A 20,334-nucleotide genomic window follows, 5' to 3' on the forward strand; every position below is an offset into this window, starting at 1 on the left:
ATTTACCTTAGAAGTCTAGGGTAGTATGGATTGAGATAAATGGTTTAGGACAGCCACTTCACTATTCACAAGTTAATCAGTGCTGACCAGAAACTAAAGCAATTTATATTTTAGGTTAAGATTTTCAGTGAAATTATAGGATGAATCTTCTATTTAATGAGTATGTTTTAAGGTGATCTGCACTCATTTAAAGGCAGCTGGGGCAAGTCAAACCACAGAGAGCCCTCACAAAGACTAAGCACCAAATGACAAAATGTTTGTGGCTTTCGTTTTGGGCCACTTTAAATTTTATTTTGTTTAAATGTGTTTTCCATTAACATTCACATACAAATTCTTTCAGGCAAAAGTTTTAACATGGAACTTTCTGCTTGGAGATCTTGCCAACTGTTACTTACAATAGTTTTTAAGCAATGAATACTTCAGAACAATCCCAAGCGGATACTTAAATTGGTTACAATTGTAAGATGCAGAGCTTTTTCTTCAAAGTTTTCTGGTCCCCCAAAATTCAGTAGGGCCAAATGCATTAACTGGAAGTAGCATTTGTTTAAAAAAAAAAACGATGATAATGAATAAAATAACTATTTAGGCTCTCATACACAATCTTTCTAAATTTTCACCCTGTAAGAAATGATTACAATGTCCTTCAGGTTTGCTATATGCCCCACAGAATAAAACAAAACAAAACAAAACAAGGAATTTAACATTTCAACAAGCTAGTAACTATTTACTGTAAGCATATAGTGAAGTTCTGGAAGACATACCACCATACTTCAAGAAAACACTATTAACAGGTAAGCATGTGTTGAAGAAGGCAGTTTATAAATGAAACATTACAAATCTTGTTTATGCATACAACTTATAAAATAGAAAAACTGCTATTTTTCCAATAGTATAGCATCACACTAACACTATATAATTAAGATCGAAAGCTTCTGTACACACGTCCACTACACCTCCACAGCAGCATACGCCTTACACATTTTCATTTGTTATCCAACATATGCCAACCATGGTTTCACGGATTTGTACCAGTTTGAGCAGGCTAAAACAATCATTCTGCCTTATCAATTGACTATGAGACAAAGTTAACCAGTTTCAGGGAACAAAAAGTTTCATAATCAGTAAACAAACATATTAAACCTCCACACAGGATGGAAAATGCTTCTAAGGACATGATATAATCCTAACAGGAGGATGGATTATGCCCCTAGATAAAGTGTATGTGGGAATAGTTAGGAGCCTGGAGAAATACATTAAGACATATGGGACCTAAATGATCATCAAATCAGTAATAAGTACTAGAAACACAAATGTGAATTATTGACTTTTCTTGTGCAACATCATCCAGTTTACTGCTTAGGACTACTCAAAACTGTTCTGCCACTACATGTTTGCTGTTAGTGCAAATTAATATTGAAATAGGGAGCAGTCTGAATCACATGGAATTTTGAAAAATTAGAATGATTGTATATCTAACCTTATTTTTGTATTCTGAAAATGCTATAAAACTCAATTATTTTCCTAGCTTCGTAGATCTTCTACCATCTTAGATAATTCAAATTAAACATGGTTGCCTGCAAATTCTTTACTAGGGGAAGTAAAAGCAAAGTACATTTTGGTTTTGCTGCTGGTCTCATGTATGTGCTTTAGCAATGACAGCACTACTCCAGGCATTTATTGTGCTAGTTTACATAACTAAACATGAGAAAAACTCATAGTTCAAATTTTGACAAGAAAATTTTTTTTTTGGTGGCAGGCTTATTTTAAAATGAAAACAAAACAAAAACCCACTTAAAATCTAAAAATCAGATGGGCATTTTAACAACCTGAACTAGGAACTTAAGTCTATGAAAGAAACTTAGACATGGGAAGCTGTTTCTGAAAAATAGAACCTTTTCTTATTCACTTTGGCTTTTTTTTTTTTTTTAATGAAGATTTGTGGTAAAATGACCTCAAAGAAAATTCCAAGTCACATAGGGCATTCATGTCAGTGCTTTGTAATAGAAATATATTTTATAAGTATTTTAAACTTGAATGTTTTCAAGGAATTTAAGATTCTTTTTTAAAGCTCTAGTCCAAGTCTTCAGCTGTTCAGTTTTTAAAAAATATAATTTGGGTCTCCAATGGAGAGGACATAACTGGGCTAAGCTACTTTTACTTTGATGACATTACAGGATAGTGAGGTTCACATAGAGATCATTTCCTGAACATGGTTGACCTTTAACAGAACTGATTATTTCCTCACCCAAACAGTTATGCAGGATACTGCCACATCTCCACTACAAAATCTTGCCAGTCTTTCTAGACAATTGTTTACCATCCATGTTTAAAAATCTTGTACCACCAGAGGCAAAGCACATAAAAGTGAAAATAAGTAAACTTGTTTCTAGTCTATTTACCTAAAGTCTTATAAATCATATGGAAAAATTAATGTATATAATTTCCTTATTATCTGATCTGTCAGCCAAAAAGTAATTACTAGTTTTCTGTAAAAACAGGAAACTCAATCATAAAACGTGTTTAAATTAAAATGCCAATCTTGAAATCTTTTAACATCAAGACATTAAAAAAAAAAAAAGCTTGCAAATTCAAGGGGATGCTGGAAATGAAAGTTATGGTTCAAAAATTTGTTTATAGTAAGAGACTAAAATCATGTCACTGCAAAATTCCCCATGGCTTTTGGCACTGACACTGAAAGATTTTAGTCTTTTGGTCACTTGAAGCTGCTACTAAATACATTAAGCCTTTTTAAAAAGGGTGAAAAAAGTGAGGAACTGAATGATAGATAAGGTAACTACATCATATACACGCATAGTTTGAAATAAAGACAGTCATTTCTTTGAGGGATCTGAAGATATAAGAACAATTTCCCACCATCCCTTCCTTTTTGAAGAGGATCCTCTAATCAGAAATAATTCCTTTAAGTTACTGTGAGTGGTGTTGCCTGGCAGCAGCTTCAATTTCCTAGGCTAGTGTTCAATCCAAGTAATTAAGTAATCTCACAAGGAATAATCATATATGGCAACAGGGTAAAAAAGCAGGGCAGTTCTTCCATGCACAAACATTTCAGGAGAAAAACCATCAATTTTAAAGATAACCATCAGGTTTCAGGTATCCTAGCATACTCTAAACCCTAAGTTTTGCTTTACACCATTGGTGACTAAAATTAACAAGTTTTGCAGTGAGGTTTTTTTTTTTTTGTTTGTTTTTTTTGCCTGCAACTATATACACATTGCAAAACTATTCTGCATCACATGATTTTAAATGAAATAAATATAAAAATGAACCACACAATCAACACATAACTTTAATACTCCACATTTATCTTGATCACAATGGTGGTAACCTCCTTGTCAACAATCTTGTGAGTTGAGGAGTTGATTCTCATTTTCATATCCATCAGGAAGATATGCTCTCCTCAGCTGGTCTGACTTAGGTATGGAGCCTCCATTCTTCACATGGCGAGACAGGAAAGCACGGACTGCTGGATGATCAGCCTTCTCAAGTGGGATGTTGGCTTCCAGGCACATTTTCACAAAGTCCTGGATAACACTGACTTTCTCTGTTTGCGCAGTACTGTTGCACTGAAGGGATGCAGTTAGGGGCCTCTGCTTCTTTCTCACATTCTGCTCTTCAAATTCTGCCTTCCTCTTGGTATGAGTCTTCGACTTAAGGTGGTCACTAATGGCAGACTTGCGAACATGATTCAGAACCACATTGCAAGAAGTGCAGAAGAGTTTTCCTCCATCTTCGTGCAGCTCACCTCCAAACTCAGTGACTCGATCCAGGGGAGTCACATACAAAGCAGTCTTAGAACGGTTTCGGGCAGGTGGTGCTGTCACTACAAATCTTTCCATTCTGACTCTGAATAAGGTTCTTTCAAGACAAGAGGAACAAAAGTAACTGTTACAACAACAGCTCATTCGGGAAGTAATTAACAATAAAAAGCAGGTATAAACATTTCAAGACTTAAAAGACTTCAGAAAACTTAATTTAAATTAACAGAATGTGTGTCCATTAAGTCTTACCTGAAACGTGTAAGGAAAGGCAAAACCAGAGCAAGTTACTAGTAACAACTGGGTCCATTCCTTGAATTTGATGAAATTCAAATAAATTAGAACTATGAAAAAAGAACTCCAACTAACCCAGATGTCACTATCTTTTAGGAAAACCTAATCTGATGTCAATATTTAGGGTATTAATTATGTTACTCTCATTCAATTTAGATGTGTACTGAAGTTTAAAAGAGCTTCTTTTACCTTCACAGTTCTGGGACAACTGATTTTAGGAACACAATTATAGGCAATTGTGTACAAAGTTTGTTCAAACAGGTGGGCCACTAAACTGGCCTAATTCTATATGAAGATTTGTTCTGAGAAGAAAAAAAGCAAAAACTGAAAAAGAACACAGACCAACTGCAATTAACTGCAGCAACAATGACATTAAATGTTAAAGCCAAGATACAGAGCTCAAAGTCGGTCATTTTTTAATGCATATATACCTCCACTGAGTTTTCTAGAGCGTGATAATCAAGATATGCAAAGTGCTTTTTCTAACACTTTCCCCCTCTTTTTTCCATTAAAGACTAATACGTTTGTTAATTATTTATTTCACTTATTAACTAGTTAAGTTAGAACAAATCTAAGAAGTTAACACAGTGCCTAGTAAATATGATAAGTGCTCAATCACAATTTGTTGATGGAATAAGTAAATGATTATCTTTACTATTTTTCCAAGTATTTAACTCAGAAGCAGCTTAATAATTTCTCAATTTACCCTAGTAACAAATTTTTATGATCTTTGCCAAAATCATGACATTACATTATGGACACTAAAAACTTGAGATACTGAACAAATGTTGTCAGTGACAACCATTTGTTCTCTGGAGCCATGCCTTTGGGCCAAGCTCTGACATTAGCTTATATATAAGAAATTAAAATGAATTTGATACAATTCAAGATAGAATTCTGTTCTCTATAAATACGTTAGAGAAAAATTCCTAAGTACATTCTCAACAACAATGCTTTAGAAGTGTAATCAGCAATAATGGAGTATTCTCTTAACCCATACTAGAGAATTCATAATTGGGTAATAGAAAAATCTTTCTCAAAAGAACTCTAAATTGCCAATGTGTTAGACACCTGTGGACATAAACTGAGAAACAGACTTAACGTTTCACAGAAATTCTGCAAAGTATGATAAAGTTTAGATTTTAATACATTTGATTCTATTTTCTTTCCATTAACAAACTGTTCAATGCTTGACTCTCATGTGCCAAATACTGTATTAGGCTATAGGTTTTCAATGGCAGACAAGACAGACAGGATTCCTGCCCCAAAACAGTTAGCAATGAATTCCATTACACATGTTGGTACTTTAAGTCAATGGTACGTATTTTTTACTCCTATAGAAAATCAGTGAAAATTGTGATTAATTTTGTTCTAAGCTAGTTATGAAAAACATTAAATATCTGTGCCCAGGAATACCTAAATCTTTCGCTGTGAAAGTCTTCTGTCTTTAAATATCTGAATTTCAAGCTTTAAAACAATAAACATGTTCATTATTCCCTGAAGCGTAAAATGCTCAATCGTTTGTGCTAATGTGAAAGGCCTAAACATTCCAATGTCTTGTAACTTTCAAAAAAAAAAAAAAAAATCTGTTTGTGTTACTGTAGAGGCAAATATCCACCCAGTAGAGGATGCTCGACTTTACAAGAGACCCGAATAACAAAAGTGTTTTCAACAGAAGGTAAAGATATTTTAAACGAGGAAGTTAAAAAGTTAAGAGCAGGAATTAGCCAACAAAAGCGAAGCAGCAAATTATCTACTAGATCTTATTGAAATAAAACTCAGAGAAGTTTTCAAGTTTAAGTGTTTACCCGATCACTTTCCAGTTTTTTTCGTCTTGATACTTAGTAGTGAAGGGTCTCCACCGCAAAACCAAAGACGCTAGAAATCCTGGCACTTTCGTTTGTTCAAACCCGGAGATGCCTTCAAATCAGTTTTTCAACAAGTGGTGATGGGGAAATAGTTTCTGGGCTTGCACCCTATTTTCCCTGCGGTGCCGGGAAGTCATGCCTTTACTGTAAAACATGAAAAAAAAAAAAAAAATGGAAAGAAAAAATGGGGGAGGGGGAGGGAACGAAGGGAAGATAAAAAGACTAACAAGAACGACACAGCCACCACGGTGGTGTCTTTAAAACCGCTCCCTTTAGGTTAACTCCACACAGCAAATCCGGATCCCAACGTTTACCTCAACACTCCTCAACCCAGTCCTTTCTCAGTTGTCCGCCCCGCTTTGCACCTCCTCGCGCGCCCCAGGCCCCAGGGTTCGGGAGGGGGAGGGAAAGGCGGGGCGCGGGACGTTCCCGGCGTCTAGACTCCCTCCTCCCGCGTCAAGCTCAGCACGCTGGCGCCCCACAACCCCTGCCCCGCTAGCTAGGCAGGGCCGAGACCCAGCTGCCGGCCGTGGGCCCGGGAACTCGACAGCAGAGTTGGCGGCAGTCTCAGGGGAGGAGGCGGCAGGCGCCTGGCGGAGGCGTCTGCTGTCAGGCTTCCCGTCTCCTCCCTCTTCCTCCCGCCGACAACGGCGCCCCGGCCCCGCCCCCGGCTCCCGCTTCAGGACGGAAGGCCCCGGGCCCAAAGCCCGCACCAACGGCCGGGCCCACCCTCGGCCTCCCTAGCTCCTCGGTACCGTAGGATCGGGGCCGCCGTTAGGGGAAGTGGACGAGACCTGGTCGGAAGGGAAAGGAGGAGGAAGAAAAAAAGAAGCAAGGGGATGAGGGAGGAGGAAGACCCGTCGCCGCCGCCGCCGTCGTCGCCGTTGCCCGATCGAGCCCCGCGGCGGCCGCCGTGTCCCCCGCCGCGCCCCGTCCTCTTGCGCCGCCTACGGCAAAGCTCGTAGGCGGTCCCCAGCAACCGCCGAGCAGCATTGACCAACAGACCGCGAGTCTATCAAACAGACGGCTGATTTGGCCAATTGGAGTGGAAGGGTGGGCATGTGTATGATTGGCGGCTAGACTTCTCCAATGAAAACTGGGGGCGTGGGTGGGCGGAGCCGGAAGTAGAGCCAGCCGAGAGGCCCCTGTCCGGCTGGGGCGGAGGGAAGGGGGAGGGAACTAGAGGAGGAGGAGGTTAGCCGAGGCAGCTACAGCGGCGGCGGCGTAGGGGCTGGTACGCGCTGGGCGGCGAGAGCCTCATGGCGGAGGAAGAGAGCGATCAAGAGGCCGAACGCCTCGGAGAAGAGCTCGTGGCCATTGTGGAGTCCCCGCCAGGCCCTGTTGGGTTTAGAGCTGCGGGCGACGGCAGAGGTGGCGCTGGCGGCGGCAGCTGCGGTGTCGGCGGCTTTGGGATCAGCAGTCGGGATTACTGCCGACGCTTCTGTCAGGTGAGGCGCCCGTCGGCCTCCCGGACTTGTCACCCGGGTCTTGGGCCTCCCTGCGTCTCCTGGCCTTCTCGTTCTCGAATCAGGGCTGTGTCCGGTGTTCGCTCCCCCAGCCCAACAAGAAGAGAGAGTGAAGCTCCCTTCTCCACCTATCCCGCTTGGGGTGGGGGGCAGGGAGCGGGACTGGGATGACCCGCGGGTTTAGGGTTGCTGAGAAAGTGAGAGTTTGTCAGGGGTGGAGGGGCTGGAGGGAAGGAGGGTCAGCTGGCAGGAAGGCTGTGTACTGACATGCCTCCTCTCCTCCAAACAGACCCCTTTCTGCCCGAGGGTCCCGCCTTCTTGGGTTTCCTACCCTGTTTCTTCTCACCTCATTTGGAATCTCTGGCAACATTTCCTGCCTTCCCTTCTCCGCCCCTTGCCCCCCGGTATTCTCCCCCTTTTCGGAGATGGGTGGCATGCCCTCTCTCTACCGCCCCCTCTCCTGTCATCGCCACCCCTCCCCCTCTACTAGGGTCTCCTGTCATCCCCTCATGAGATCCCAGTGGGCCAGTTCTCCAGTTACTTTTTTGGGAGGTGGGGTTAAGGCAGTGTGATTTTCATCTTTCCTTTTCATACCCTGGTTCCTCGACACATGTACTGTCTTTTCTAATGAACTGCTGATGGAGAAAGTAGTTTTCCTTAAACTATTGCTCTGTTACCTCACCACCCCCTTCCATGTTTTAAATTACAGTGTGTTTTATGTAGACTGTAAAATACAGTGTCCGAACGGTGACGGTAAATTATTTACTTGGTCGTCTGCCACAACGATTTGATGTAGTTTAAAGTGTTTGACCATAATCAATTAGGGCAACAAAGTACTTGTCTAGGGGTAAAATTTGTGTATTTACATTCACATCTACATGTATTTATAGTTTAAACATTTCGTTCTCATTCACAACACTCTTGTTTCGAGAACTGTTTTGGATTTTTTTTTTTTAACACTCCGTTTCTTTATTTGTTTGTTATCTTGGATGTATAGGGTTCAAATCATGGCTCCACCACTTGCTAGTTGTGTTACCTTGTAACCTAAGTAACCTACAAGTTACTTAATCTTTTTGTGCCTTCGTTTCCTCTTCTGCCAAATAGGGAGAGTAATTAAATGAGAGAATATGTAAAGGATTTGAATCTTTTACATATTAATTGAACTTAGCTATTAATTTCATTGTGGTAACAAGTAGGAATAAAGTTAACAAGAAGTGAGCATTGTGTTTCCTGAAATTTGATTTTATGCCTTTGCAAGCATTGAAAGAAAAAGGATGGAGTTGACATTTTCAGGTAAGTTTTTAACACTTTAGGTTAAATAAATTGTTTTTTTAGCTCCCTCCTCCCACTTCCATAGATAAGTTGGTTTGAAGGTGGAAATTGTCCTGGTATAAAGTGTGTCAGTTTTCTTTGGCATTGCTCTCTGTTAAGTGACTTTCATAAAAAAAAAATTTTTTTTTTTTTTGGTATTGGCATTCACTGGATTTAGTGATTCAGTGTCTTTATAGTACTTATCTTCTAACTATGTTTTATATGTAGAAACCATGTTATAGGCAGACTTTGTATCTACGGTAATTTTAAATTTCTGAAAATAAAGTTACAGTTGATTTCTTTAATATAGTCAATGGCAGAAAATGTTTTCATTTTTTCTATGTTTTGCTTTTTATATCATTAATGAGCAACTTGGTTTTGGTTACATTTAGCTTTGTTAATTTATTTGATCAGTAATCAAGTAATCAGTATAATTTCAGTTAACTGCTGTAGAATTTGAAATTTTGAGGGCCAGAACATTTTTGTAGAACTTTTAACTACTCTTCTATATCTTGAAATCAGTTTTAAGAACAAATGAAGTTGATGGTTCTGTAAAACTCCACTACCTCCTAAATATCCAAGAAAATAAACTAAACAGGAAATACTTAACGAACTTTTATTTTATATTGCTAAGTTATGAGTTAAGTTATACTGACATACTTTCATGTTACCAACTTTTACCTGAAACCTCATTACATATTTTATAGTACTCTAGATTACCAATAGATCTGTTCTTAGGGTTCCTGTCCTAGTTCTACCTTGCAGGTGAGCTTTGTGAAGTTCTTTTTTGTATTAAAACTTTAAGATGGAATAAAGGATTATCTTTATTAAGTTGAATTTTATCCATTGTTTAATATAATTCTAGTATAGTAGTTCTGTTTTATTTGCCAGTAAGGGAAGCATTGGCTCATAAACTAATTCCCAAAGATTGTTTCTTTTTAAGCATTTGGTTTACTGATATTTACTAAGAATAATATTAAGTAATGTATATTCATTAGTAAATTACTTAATCATGGGTTATCTATAAAATGGATAATATACACTTGGGTGTGTGACAGTTAACCAAATATATGAATTATACACAGAGCCTTGTGGTGTTGAGAAGAAAGACTCCTATTTATCTTCGTTTTAGAAAGAAATATGAATCAAAATTTCTTGGCAGTTAGTTGTGTGGGTGAAGGGAAAGAGGAAGGAACACTTGAAGAGAGCTTCTTGTGTCTTTTACCACAAGGAAAAGTAAAACAGAAGACAGTAGGTAATGTACGTAATAAATTATGCCTACACTCAATACTTTGATGATATACTTTTCTATTTGAGAAGCAATACCAGTAATTATAAAAATCTTAAACTAAGGGAATAGCCCCTGAGGTTTCAGCTAATTTTTGAGATGATGAATTTGAGAGATTGAAAGTGTTGGTTACATGGTCTAATGTTGGACTAACTGCTTCTGTTACATCCTCCCTTGGCTCTTATTAGTAGACTCTGAACAAATGCTTAAATAGAATTGGCCCTTAACTGACATTTCATTTGCTTTAAGGAGGAAAGGAGGGGGAAAAATAATTTTTATTGAGGGCCTACTAACTATTAAGGCCTTCAAATTGGTCTTATTATGCAAGTTACATAATTGAAGTTGAGGCCTGAAAAAGTTGACTTGTCTTCAGTTTCAGTAGGTGGGCAAGCTGGGATTTGAACCCAGCCTTCAATTTCTACTGAAAGGCAGATTGAAATTACAAATAAATCCTCAAATAATTAGGGGAGCCTTGGTGGCTCAGTCGCTTAAGCGTCTGCTTTTGGCTCAGGTCATGACCAAGCCCCACATCAGGCTCCCTGCTCGGCTTCTCCCTCTGCCGCTGCTGCTCCCCCTGCTTGTGCTCTCTCTCTGTCAAATAAGTAAATAAAATCTTAAAAAAAAATCCTCAAATAATTATAAAATGAACTTTTTCTGGCATGTTGTGTAAAAGGGAAAAGTAGTTACTGGAAGTACTCAGGGAATCATGGATGAAAAATTTTAAAAGTACTCTTTCATTATGCCATAGTATAAAAAATATTTCAAGAAATAGATAATTATTATTTCTCTGACTTCTTTGGTACTGTGAACTATTTGTCCAATACTTCAAGGTTGTAATAATTCAACTTACCTTGCTGCTAGGTATATTGAAATGTTTTCATAATAAATTGTATGCTAGCAAGTTAAGGTACTTTGTCTTAGTTTAGTGTCAGAAAGAATATAGTGAGTGATAAGTATTTCTGGAAATATTTTGATATGTTGATTAAAATAGATTTTAAATTGTTTTTTACTATAATATAGTTAATAGCCATCCCATAAGGATGTCATGAGTAGAAAAGGAGAGAATGAACCTGAAGTGCTCAGTACTATACCTAGCACATAGGTAAGATTAAATAGATAGAAGCTATTAATATTTCTGTCGTGTGAAATCCTCTGAAGGTTTAAGACGCACACTAGAGATAATCTAATCTGTAGGTCACTTATAGTTTTTATCCCATAATAAAATTTAGAGAAAATTTAGGTATGTTACATTTCTAAAATTCTGTTATTTAGGGATGCCTGGGTGGCTCAGTCGGTTAAGCGTCTGCCTTCGGCTCAGGTCATGATCCCAGGGTCCTGGGATCGAGTCCCGCATCGGGCTCCCTGCTCCACAGGGAGCCTGCTTCTCCCTCTTCCTCTGCATCTCTCTCTCTCTGTCTCTCATGAATGGATAAATAAAATCTTTAAAAAAAAAAATTAAAAAAAATAATAAAAATAATAAAAAAATAAAAAATAAATAAAATTCTGTTATTTAATAGAAGACCCTGATGAAGTACTAAATGATGTGCAAAAACAACTACATTTCTCAGAGATTTTGTTTCCTTCAGGGGACCTTCAGTAAGTCTGGAGATATTTTTTTTTTTTTAAAGATTTTATTTATTTATTTGAGAGAGAGAATGAGATAGAGTATGAGAGGGGGGAGGGTCAGAGGGAGAAGCAGACTCCCCGCTGAGCAGGGAGCCCGATGCGGGACTCGATCCCGGGACTCCAGGATCATGACCTGAGCCGAAGGCAGTCGCTTAACCAACTGAGCCACCCAAGCGCCCCAGTCTGGAGATATTTTTGATTGTCTTCATTGGGGGGTTGCTATTGGCATATTGTGGGTAGAGACCAGGAAGGCTGTTGAACATGCACAGGGCAGTCCCAACAACAAAGAATTATCTGGCCCAAAATACCAATAGTGCCAAAGTTGAGAAACCCCACTATACCCTTACTTTGGAACTCAGTGGATACTTTATGTCTGTAATACTGATACAAATGGCAAACATGTATTTTTTAAAATACATGCTAATGTCTCTTACTTTAGAGAAATTAAAATTTAAGCTTTTTTTTTTTTAAGTTTTATTTATTTAAGTAATCTGTACACCCAACATGGGGCTTGAACTCATGACGCTGAGATCAAGGATTACATGCTCTTCCAACTGAGCCAGCCAAGTGCCCCTAGAGAAATTAAAATTTAATTGTTTTTAGAAAATATAGTCTTTATTTTTTAGTCTTAATATAGAATTTACATAGTGTTTATAGTTCTTTGAGTAGTTTCTTAGGGTATAAGAGTACATTATTAACAATTCTTGCTATTAATTGGAATTATTTTTTAATTTATTTGAATTTTTATAAATGTTTCATATGTATTTCTTTTAAAATATCCTACAGGACTTAAATATCAGGAATTGCATTTTGCTTCTAATAGAGACCTGACTTAAAGAGCTTAAACAGTTGTATACATTTATTTTTATTGTGAAAAGTCTTGAATGAGTAGTATTGGAATGATATGGTGGCTTTATCATCATAGTACCATCATTTGCTTTTTCTTATCAGTCATCCTTGTCTTATCTCAAGTTTGCCTCATGACTCAAGATAGTTTCTGGAGTTCCAGCCATCACATTGGGAGTTGTAAGTAGCAGGAACAGGGTGTGTCTGGGCTAAGCCAAACATATATTGCCCAAATCCTACTCAGTGACTTCCATTTCCATCTTGTTAGCTATCCCCATCTGAAAAACAATGTTAGGACTTTTTTGTATTGGTTTTTTTTTTTGTATTATTTTTCCTGATAAACACATGTCTGTGATTCTGCTAGTAAGGGAGAAGAAAGCAAGAAGAGATGTTAGAGAGGCAACCAGTTTTTTTCTTTTTATCCCCCGACAGCTTATCATAAAAAGCAGCAGTCATGCTCTGTCCCATTCTTAACCGACATATTCCCTGGAGGCAGTCACTTGCAACTCTTATAGCACTTATGATTTTTACCTCTATGTTTATAATTTTTTTTTCTCGTTATAGATATGATCAGTTAGCCTAGTTGATGGAGGAAGTAGGGAGTACCTTACTACTCACTGTTCAGTATGTACACTTTGATTTTACCACCCCTCCTTGCTTTCCTCTATATTGCTTCCCTTCCTTCTAACCCCTTCCTTCACTGCCCTGTCATTTCTGAGTCTCTTACAGTTCAGCCTCTTCAGAGAATCCAGAGTTTCCATTGATCTAGGAGTTGAAGGGATCTAGGGGAGACTTTGAACAGATCTGTTTCTCACTCTCACCTCCACTTTTGGAGATATGTGGTGTTTCAGATTCCTGAGATTTTCTGGTGTTCTTCAGTACAAATTAACTTGTTCCCGAATTCTCCCCCCTTTCTAAATAATAGCTATCTGAATGTTGTCATCTCTCTCTTTTCACTGTTTTCCTCCTTGTGGGTTTAGGTCTTTTAAAACAAAAATATTTTTACTGTTATTTCAGTGGAGTTTTCAAGTGGGAGCAGAAATAAATGTGTGTTCAGTCTGCCACATTTAACTAGAAGTCTTAGATTAGTTTTTCAGCTCAATAAAGAATAATAGACATGAAAGATGATGAAAAGGAAAAGAACTGAAACTAATTCAGAGTGATTTATTTACTTTTGAAAAAGAATATCCTACTTCTTGATGTACTCTGTAGTGAATATTCAGAGCTAGAAATAATTTCATCACACAGATTTACTTTGTTCCTTCTGGCAAAATAATTTTTATTACTAAATTGCAAATTAAAATTTTAGCTTTTTAAAAATCGTTTTCAAAATTTGACACATTTGGCACATTTCCACTGTTCATAAAAGGTGATTTCCATGGAAAGACATTAATTTATTATAATTAGGAAAAACAAAATAAAATGAACCCTAGATCTTGATGGCTATATTTGGGGAGCTAAATGCTTTGTTGATGTTGTTTAATGCATTTTAGGTTGACTTTCAGAATTAAATGGTACTGATTGTTCCTTATGACATTATTTGTGATAGCAAATCCTTGAAAACAACCTTAATGACCAAAGTTAGGGGAGTTGTTACATATAGTAGAATACTATGTTCTCCTAACAGTCATATTTTTAAATATTTGTTCATATGGAAAACTGTTCATGGTATAATATCTACTGAAAAGAAACAGGAAGCAGGTAATTTTTGTAAATAAAAAAGACTGAAAAGAAATATACCAAATTGTTAATAGTGGATAACTTCTTAGTGATAAGTTTATAGCTGAATTTGATTATTTTCTTTACACTTATTAATTTTTTTGTATTTTCTGGATTAAACCAACTACCTTTCTAATCAGAGGAAAAATAAAGTATAAAAAACATTTTATTTTTTACTCTTCCTACCTTCCTATCTTATTTTCTGTGAATAAATGCAGTAAATGCCAGATTACTTGAGTATGATAAAATGTTAACTCCTTGTTTCCTAAGAATATGTAAATTTTTAAAAAATGAATTGGTTAAGTGAACTTATAAAGGTCATTTCAGTTTAACCAATGAAACCCTAAATTTAAATAACTTCTTTATACACAATCTTGCATTAAAAATATGTCCATATTGCTTTCTAATAACCACCCATCATACTAGCTTAAAAAAAATCAATCTCAATTTTAATTTTGTAGATAAAATTGTAGCAGAAAATATTTTTAAGTGAAGTTCATTGCTTTTAAGTATTTTAATGATACCATCATTTTGCAGTTCTGCCAAACAGAAGTGAGGCACCAGTTGTACTATTATTGTTGGCACTGAATCTTGATTTTTCTGCCAAAAAGTACTAAACTATACCTTAGCAATTACAAACAAAAGCAGAAAAAAGAACTTTAAATGAAATTTAAGAAAGCTATGGTAAAATCGGTGTCTGGTAAGTTATTTGAAAACTTAAATAAGATCAGTTAAATATGGTTAATTGGTATACCATTTTAAATGTATATTAATATCTAATGGTAAGGATAGTGGAACATTTAAAATCTAAGGTAATTTACTTAGCTAAATATTAATTCTCATTACATTGTAAATCATTTATAGTAGTACCTAGTCTAAATTAGAGATTATTTTTAAGTTTCATAATGTCCAATAAATCTAATTCTAGATAGGTAACCTTTAGCTTTTATATAGTATATATCACATTGATTTCTTAGCTCCCTATTTCTCTGACAGGTCAGCTCATTATTTCAGCAGTATACTGTATTCACTATGGGTCTGTTCCTAGTATGAGGCCCAATCAGTATCACCTGGTTAGAGTCATGGTGGAATACTGGTGGCGAACTCAACATGAGAGGAGTTCTGTCTGTATAATTTGTTACATAAGATCCTAAAGTCTAGTACACTGACACTCTGTACCAAGCACTGGGTACACTCAACTCTTCAAAGCAGAAGTGAATATGAAAATAGCTGAAAGGCTGTCCATCTAGGCAGTAGGAAAAAAAGACATTGATATTATAGTTGAAGCTTGTCAGTTATATAAGGCACTGGGTATTTAGTAGTAAGCAAACATTGTCCTTGTTTTTGTGTACAGTTATAACTTTGATAAGTTCTATGAAGAATAGGTATACAATACTGTAAAAATAGGGCCTAATAAGAGGCTTGCCTATTTTTGGATTCTTGGGCAAGTTGAAGTCTGCTGAGATTTTTTGGTTTAGTTTGAACATGTTAAATTTAAGATGCCTTTCCTCAGCCAAGGAGAGATCTTGAAGATAGCTGGATTTAGAGAATCCAGAGTGTAGAAGTGAGGTCTGGTCATCCTAGCCGTGTGGATGGATGGTATTTGAAGCCGTGTGGATGGATGGTATTTGAAGCCGTGTGTATGAATAAGCTAACATAGGGAGATAATATGGAATGGGAAAAGAAGCAGGACTTAGAAATGAAACTTTAGCAACTCCATAGTTAAATTTCCTGGTAGAAAAGACTGAGTCTTCAAATGAAATCTGAGAAGGATTAGTTAAAGAGGTTGGAGAATACCAAGTAACTATGGTGTCATAGAAGTCAATGGAAGAGAATGTTTCAGGATGGAGTGAATGATACTTGACATTGAAAACTATTGAGATCCAACCATTGAATGAACATGGAGAGGTCTTTGGTGACTTTAAGCAGAGCTGTTTTGATGTAGTGATGGGAGCAGGAGTCAGACTGGAGTAGTTTGAGGAGTGAGAGGCAAAGAAAGAGAGACAGTAAGTATAGATAACTTATAAAGGAGAGGAAATGATATGGGTAGAAGCTGGAGAGCTTGTGGATTAAAGGTGAGTATTTAAAAAAATAGAGCGGTGAGAATTTGGCATGTTTAAAATCTGATGAAAATGATTCATTTGAACGGATGACATAAATCTACAAAAGAAAGAAGGGATAATCTATAATATAGGATGCCAAAAAGGGAAGGAAGGTTAAGATTCAAAGCACAAATGGAGGGGTTGCTTTATATAGGAGCTTTGGGGTAACAGGAAAGTTCATCTGTTGAGAGTACATGACGCTGGTTGGAGATTGAAGGTAAATGGATATCTAAAATGGTAGCTTCTTAGAGAGGTTGACTGAATTGACCTACAGAACCATTTGAATTTGCTGATAATGAATGTAGAGTGACCGCTAGTCTATACTTTTGTTCAGCAGTGTTTATCTGCATAGGTAAAGGCATGATTAGTTATATGATTAGATAATTATGTTATGTTGTAATTGATGAGTTACTTAACTTTGAGAAAAAAGGGCACAAGCTTATTTTCTGGCTCCATTTGTGGTAAAACATGGTACAGAGAAGTGAAAGGAGGAAAGAGAGAAGGTAAGAGAAGTGGTTATGTCAGTACAGTAGCCCCTTTGTCCACGGTTTCGTTTTCTGCGATTTCAGTTACCTGAGGTCATCTGTGGTCCAGAAGCAGATGATCCTCCTTTTGATGTACTGTCAAAAGGTCAGTAGTGGCCTAACACTATGTCACATTGCCTATGTCATTCATCTCACTTCATTTCATGATGTAGGCATTTTATCGTCTCACATCATTAGAAGAAGGGTGAGCACAGTACAATAAGGTATTTTTGAGAGAGAGAGATACCACATTCTCATAACTTTTGTTTTAGGAAATTGTTATAATTTTTCTGTTATAATTAGTTATTATTGTTAACCCCTTTTTGTGCCTGGTTTATGCAATAAACTTCATTATAGATATGTATAGGAAGAAACATAGTATATATAGGGTTTGGTACTATCTGTGGTTTCAGGTATCCACTGGAGGACTTGGATGTATCCCCTGAAGATAAGGGGGGACTACTATAGATATTAATAGGTGTACAACATTGCTCTATATACAGTGAGAATATGTATATGTATATAAGTGGGTATATATAATGTTTCAATAAAATGTATACCCAGTTTATTAATATATATTTCTGTAACTGGAGTTTACTAAAACTAACCATTGTCTATTTTGAAATTGAAATGTTCTAAATACTCACTAATCACTATTGTAACTGATTAGATGTATTTTATATTTTTAATATCTGAAAGGTTTATTTTTTGGAATGTTCTATATATGTATATATAAGTCATATTTTGAGTGTTTTCCAAGTATCAGGTGCTGCAATAAGTTCTTTCATGTGTTTTATCACTTAATCCATTACCCTACAGGTTATGTGCCACTGTTTCTGTTTTATAGATCAGGAAACTAAGACCAAGAGAGTAAATGGCTTGACTGAGGCTCTGTAGCTAGTATGTGATTGTTGGATTGGAATCTGGCCAGCCTGACTGTCAAGAGCCTATGTGTGTACTTAGCCATTTCAGTATACACATACATTATACTGTACCTAGGAATATGCATTTGGTATCTATTGTAGCATTTGTGAATATGTATTTGATAAAGCAGTTGTGGACGGAGTAGAAATAGTGATTAAAAAAGACTCAAGGCAGCAGAAACTAAAGATGTTCATGAATGTAAAAGAGAGAAAAAAAATCAAACTTAAGCTATCAGAAATTCCCTCTTATTTTTTTTTCTATCAACCCACCTAAATGGGATATACTTCTCTCAGAAGCAGTGGCTCACTGTAGTGTTTATTTTTAAAATGCAAGAGTTGTGATGATTGCAAACTAGTAGAAGTTATTTTATGTTACTGTGTTTTGAAGGCAGGAGAGTATGGGATATGTTTTAGATATTTATCTTAAATGATTAATTTTTAAAGTTTCTTTCCATATTACTTAGATAGAACCTTGCATAGATGTGGAATTCTTACTAATCCAGGGTATAGTGGATATGCATTTTTCGACTTAATTATCTATCCTTTTACCATGCTTTGAAAAACTCTTGCCTAAAGATCTCTCAGGTAAAAGTAAAGTCTAAATTTATATTCCATGCTCAGGAGGGTGTAGTGAAATGGATAGCTCATTTTCAGCTGGTGGGAGTAAAAATCACCACAACCTTTCTGGACCACTATTCATCAAAATAGATGACAAACATTAAAAATAATTTTTACTTTTTGGTTTAGTAATTTTCCTTAAAGCATTAACTTTTGAGGAAGTGTAAATTTGGATAGAAAGCTATTCATCATAACATTAATTTTAATTAATGAAAGGAATAAGTTGAAAATGGAAAAGCAACCAGAACATCTAAAATAGTTGAAAACTTCTCAACCCTCATAAACTATTATTTAGCCTTAAAAAATGATGTGTTCAATGACTATGTAATGACTTAGGAAAATCTAATAATACAAAAAAATTGAGGTGGAAAATTGGTAGCAGGATTATATAGTTTGAACGTAGGCTGGTGTAGTCTCACTGTGCTCACATGTGGATTTTAGAGAAGGAAAGTGTGAAGATAAGTCACATGAGCCACTTTATTAGAAATCGGATTTTTTGATGGTAGAATATAGGAGCCATTCGTATGCTTCAGAGTCTGTGAACTCTCTGAAATTATTTGCAAAAAGTTGTATTTGCCATTTCCTTGTTGAGTAGTCTGAGGTTTTTTTGGTCTGTTTTTGTTTTTGTCAGATTCTCTTTAAGAATTTCAAAACTTAGGCACCTGGGTGGCTCAGATGGTTAAGCATCTCTGCCTTCGGCTCAGGTCATGATCCCGGGGTCCTGAGATCGAGTTCCGCATCGGGCTCCCTGCTCAGTGGGGAGCCTGCTTCTCCCTCTGCCTCTGCCTCTCTCTCTGGCTTTCATGAATAAATAAATAAAATCTTAAAAAAAAAGAGGAAGAATTTCAAAACTTGCTAAAAAAATACAACCCAACAACATTCCAAACACACCAAAAGTTATGAACCTTTACTGTAAGCCATTGTGACATAAGCAGTATTGCCTGTTTTTATAAATAAAACTTTATTGGAGTATGCACATTCATTTTTACATTTTCTGTGGCTGCTTTCATGATACAAAGTCAGGGTTGAGTAGTTGGGATAAAGGATGTATGGTCCATAAGCTGCTTTTTGGCTCTTTAAGAAAAAGTATGTCAGCCCCTGTCCTAGATTCTCATTTATTCTTTGCAACAACCCTGTGAGATAGATACTATTTTTATGTTCATTTTATGAATAGTGCAGCTGAGACTCAGAGAGGTTAAGCAACTAACCCCAAGTCACACAGCTTGAAAAAGGAAATATAGCAAGATGTTAACAGTGGTTATATTTGGGCAAGTACAGTGATGGATGATTTTGTTTTCATATATAATCCAAATTTACTACAGTGAGCATATATAACTTCTGATCTAGAGAGGAGAAAGTTGTAAAAAAAATAGGTAGAACTAAGTTGTGAGAATCTTAAAAATCATTTATCCTTTTATTATTTTGATTTCCTATGTGTCATCCTGTGTTTATATACTTAGAGTGGATATGGAATTCCCTTGGCACTTAACTCTTAATACGCAACTCCTTAACTTCTTGATTTTATGAAAAAAATTATTGTATTTATAGTTTCTTAATTTGCTATATTAACTGAAGTCATTTTGTTCTTAAGCTCTTGAGATTCTTTGTTCTCTCTTTTATACTTTGAAGTTACCTTCAAGTATTAAATGCTCATAATTTAATAGGTGCTCTTAAAATGCTACATATGTGTCTGTCCAACAGTATATAACTTAACTTTTTCTTAATATCACTTGAATTATCCTTAATTATTTTAGGCATAGCTCTAGATACATGAAGTACCATAAAAGTGTTGTAGAAAGTATTCCTAAAAGAAAAAAAATTGGCTGTAAACTATGTGAAAAGCTTCATTTTAATGATTATAGAGGATTTAAGGAGGAAAAAGTCACAATTTCTGTCTTCAAGGAACTGAATCATCTGGTAAGAGAGAAAAGACGTAACTGACTACTGCATGCACTGTTATGACCTTGATCCAA

At 36.5% G+C, this 20,334-nt stretch overlaps 2 protein-coding genes across 4 annotated transcripts in view; one reads left to right on the forward strand and one right to left on the reverse strand.

Annotated features, from left to right (window-relative positions):
* Positions 1-1,904: 1,904 nt before the first annotated feature.
* On the reverse strand, positions 1,905-6,890 carry CGGBP1 (CGG triplet repeat binding protein 1). Of its 3 annotated transcripts, none has more exons than XM_021689406.2 (3): positions 6,694-6,890; positions 5,879-6,082; positions 1,905-3,876 (listed from the first exon to the last, which is right to left on the reverse strand). In XM_021689406.2, exon 3 carries the CDS (start codon positions 3,855-3,857, stop codon positions 3,354-3,356), a length of 504 nt encoding a protein of 167 aa, XP_021545081.1. In that variant the 5' UTR covers positions 3,858-3,876; positions 5,879-6,082; positions 6,694-6,890; the 3' UTR covers positions 1,905-3,353. The 3 variants fall into 3 exon arrangements, with proteins under 3 accessions (XP_021545081.1, XP_021545082.1, XP_044769814.1); XM_021689407.2 differs by lacking the exon at positions 6,694-6,890 and adding an exon at positions 6,253-6,630; XM_044913879.1 differs by lacking the exon at positions 6,694-6,890 and having other exon boundaries at positions 5,879-6,630.
* Positions 6,891-7,170: 280 nt separating this feature from the next.
* Positions 7,171-20,334, forward strand: part of ZNF654 (zinc finger protein 654) — an 84,256-nt gene continuing 71,092 nt past the window's right edge. Inside the window, exon 1 of the mRNA XM_021689414.2 lies at positions 7,171-7,386. Within this exon, the coding sequence (XP_021545089.1) occupies positions 7,198-7,386 (189 nt within the window). The 5' untranslated portion in view covers positions 7,171-7,197. The remainder of the gene's footprint in view (positions 7,387-20,334) is intronic.

This window comes from Neomonachus schauinslandi, chromosome 1 (genome assembly GCF_002201575.2).
Source record: "Neomonachus schauinslandi chromosome 1, ASM220157v2, whole genome shotgun sequence".
Lineage (NCBI taxonomy): Eukaryota > Metazoa > Chordata > Mammalia > Carnivora > Phocidae > Neomonachus > Neomonachus schauinslandi.

Bases quoted from the DNA above. Each gene is read 5' to 3' on its own strand.
- CGGBP1 (XM_021689406.2), bottom strand. From the start codon at position 3,857: ATGGAAAGATTTGTAGTGACAGCACCACCTGCCCGAAACCGTTCTAAG.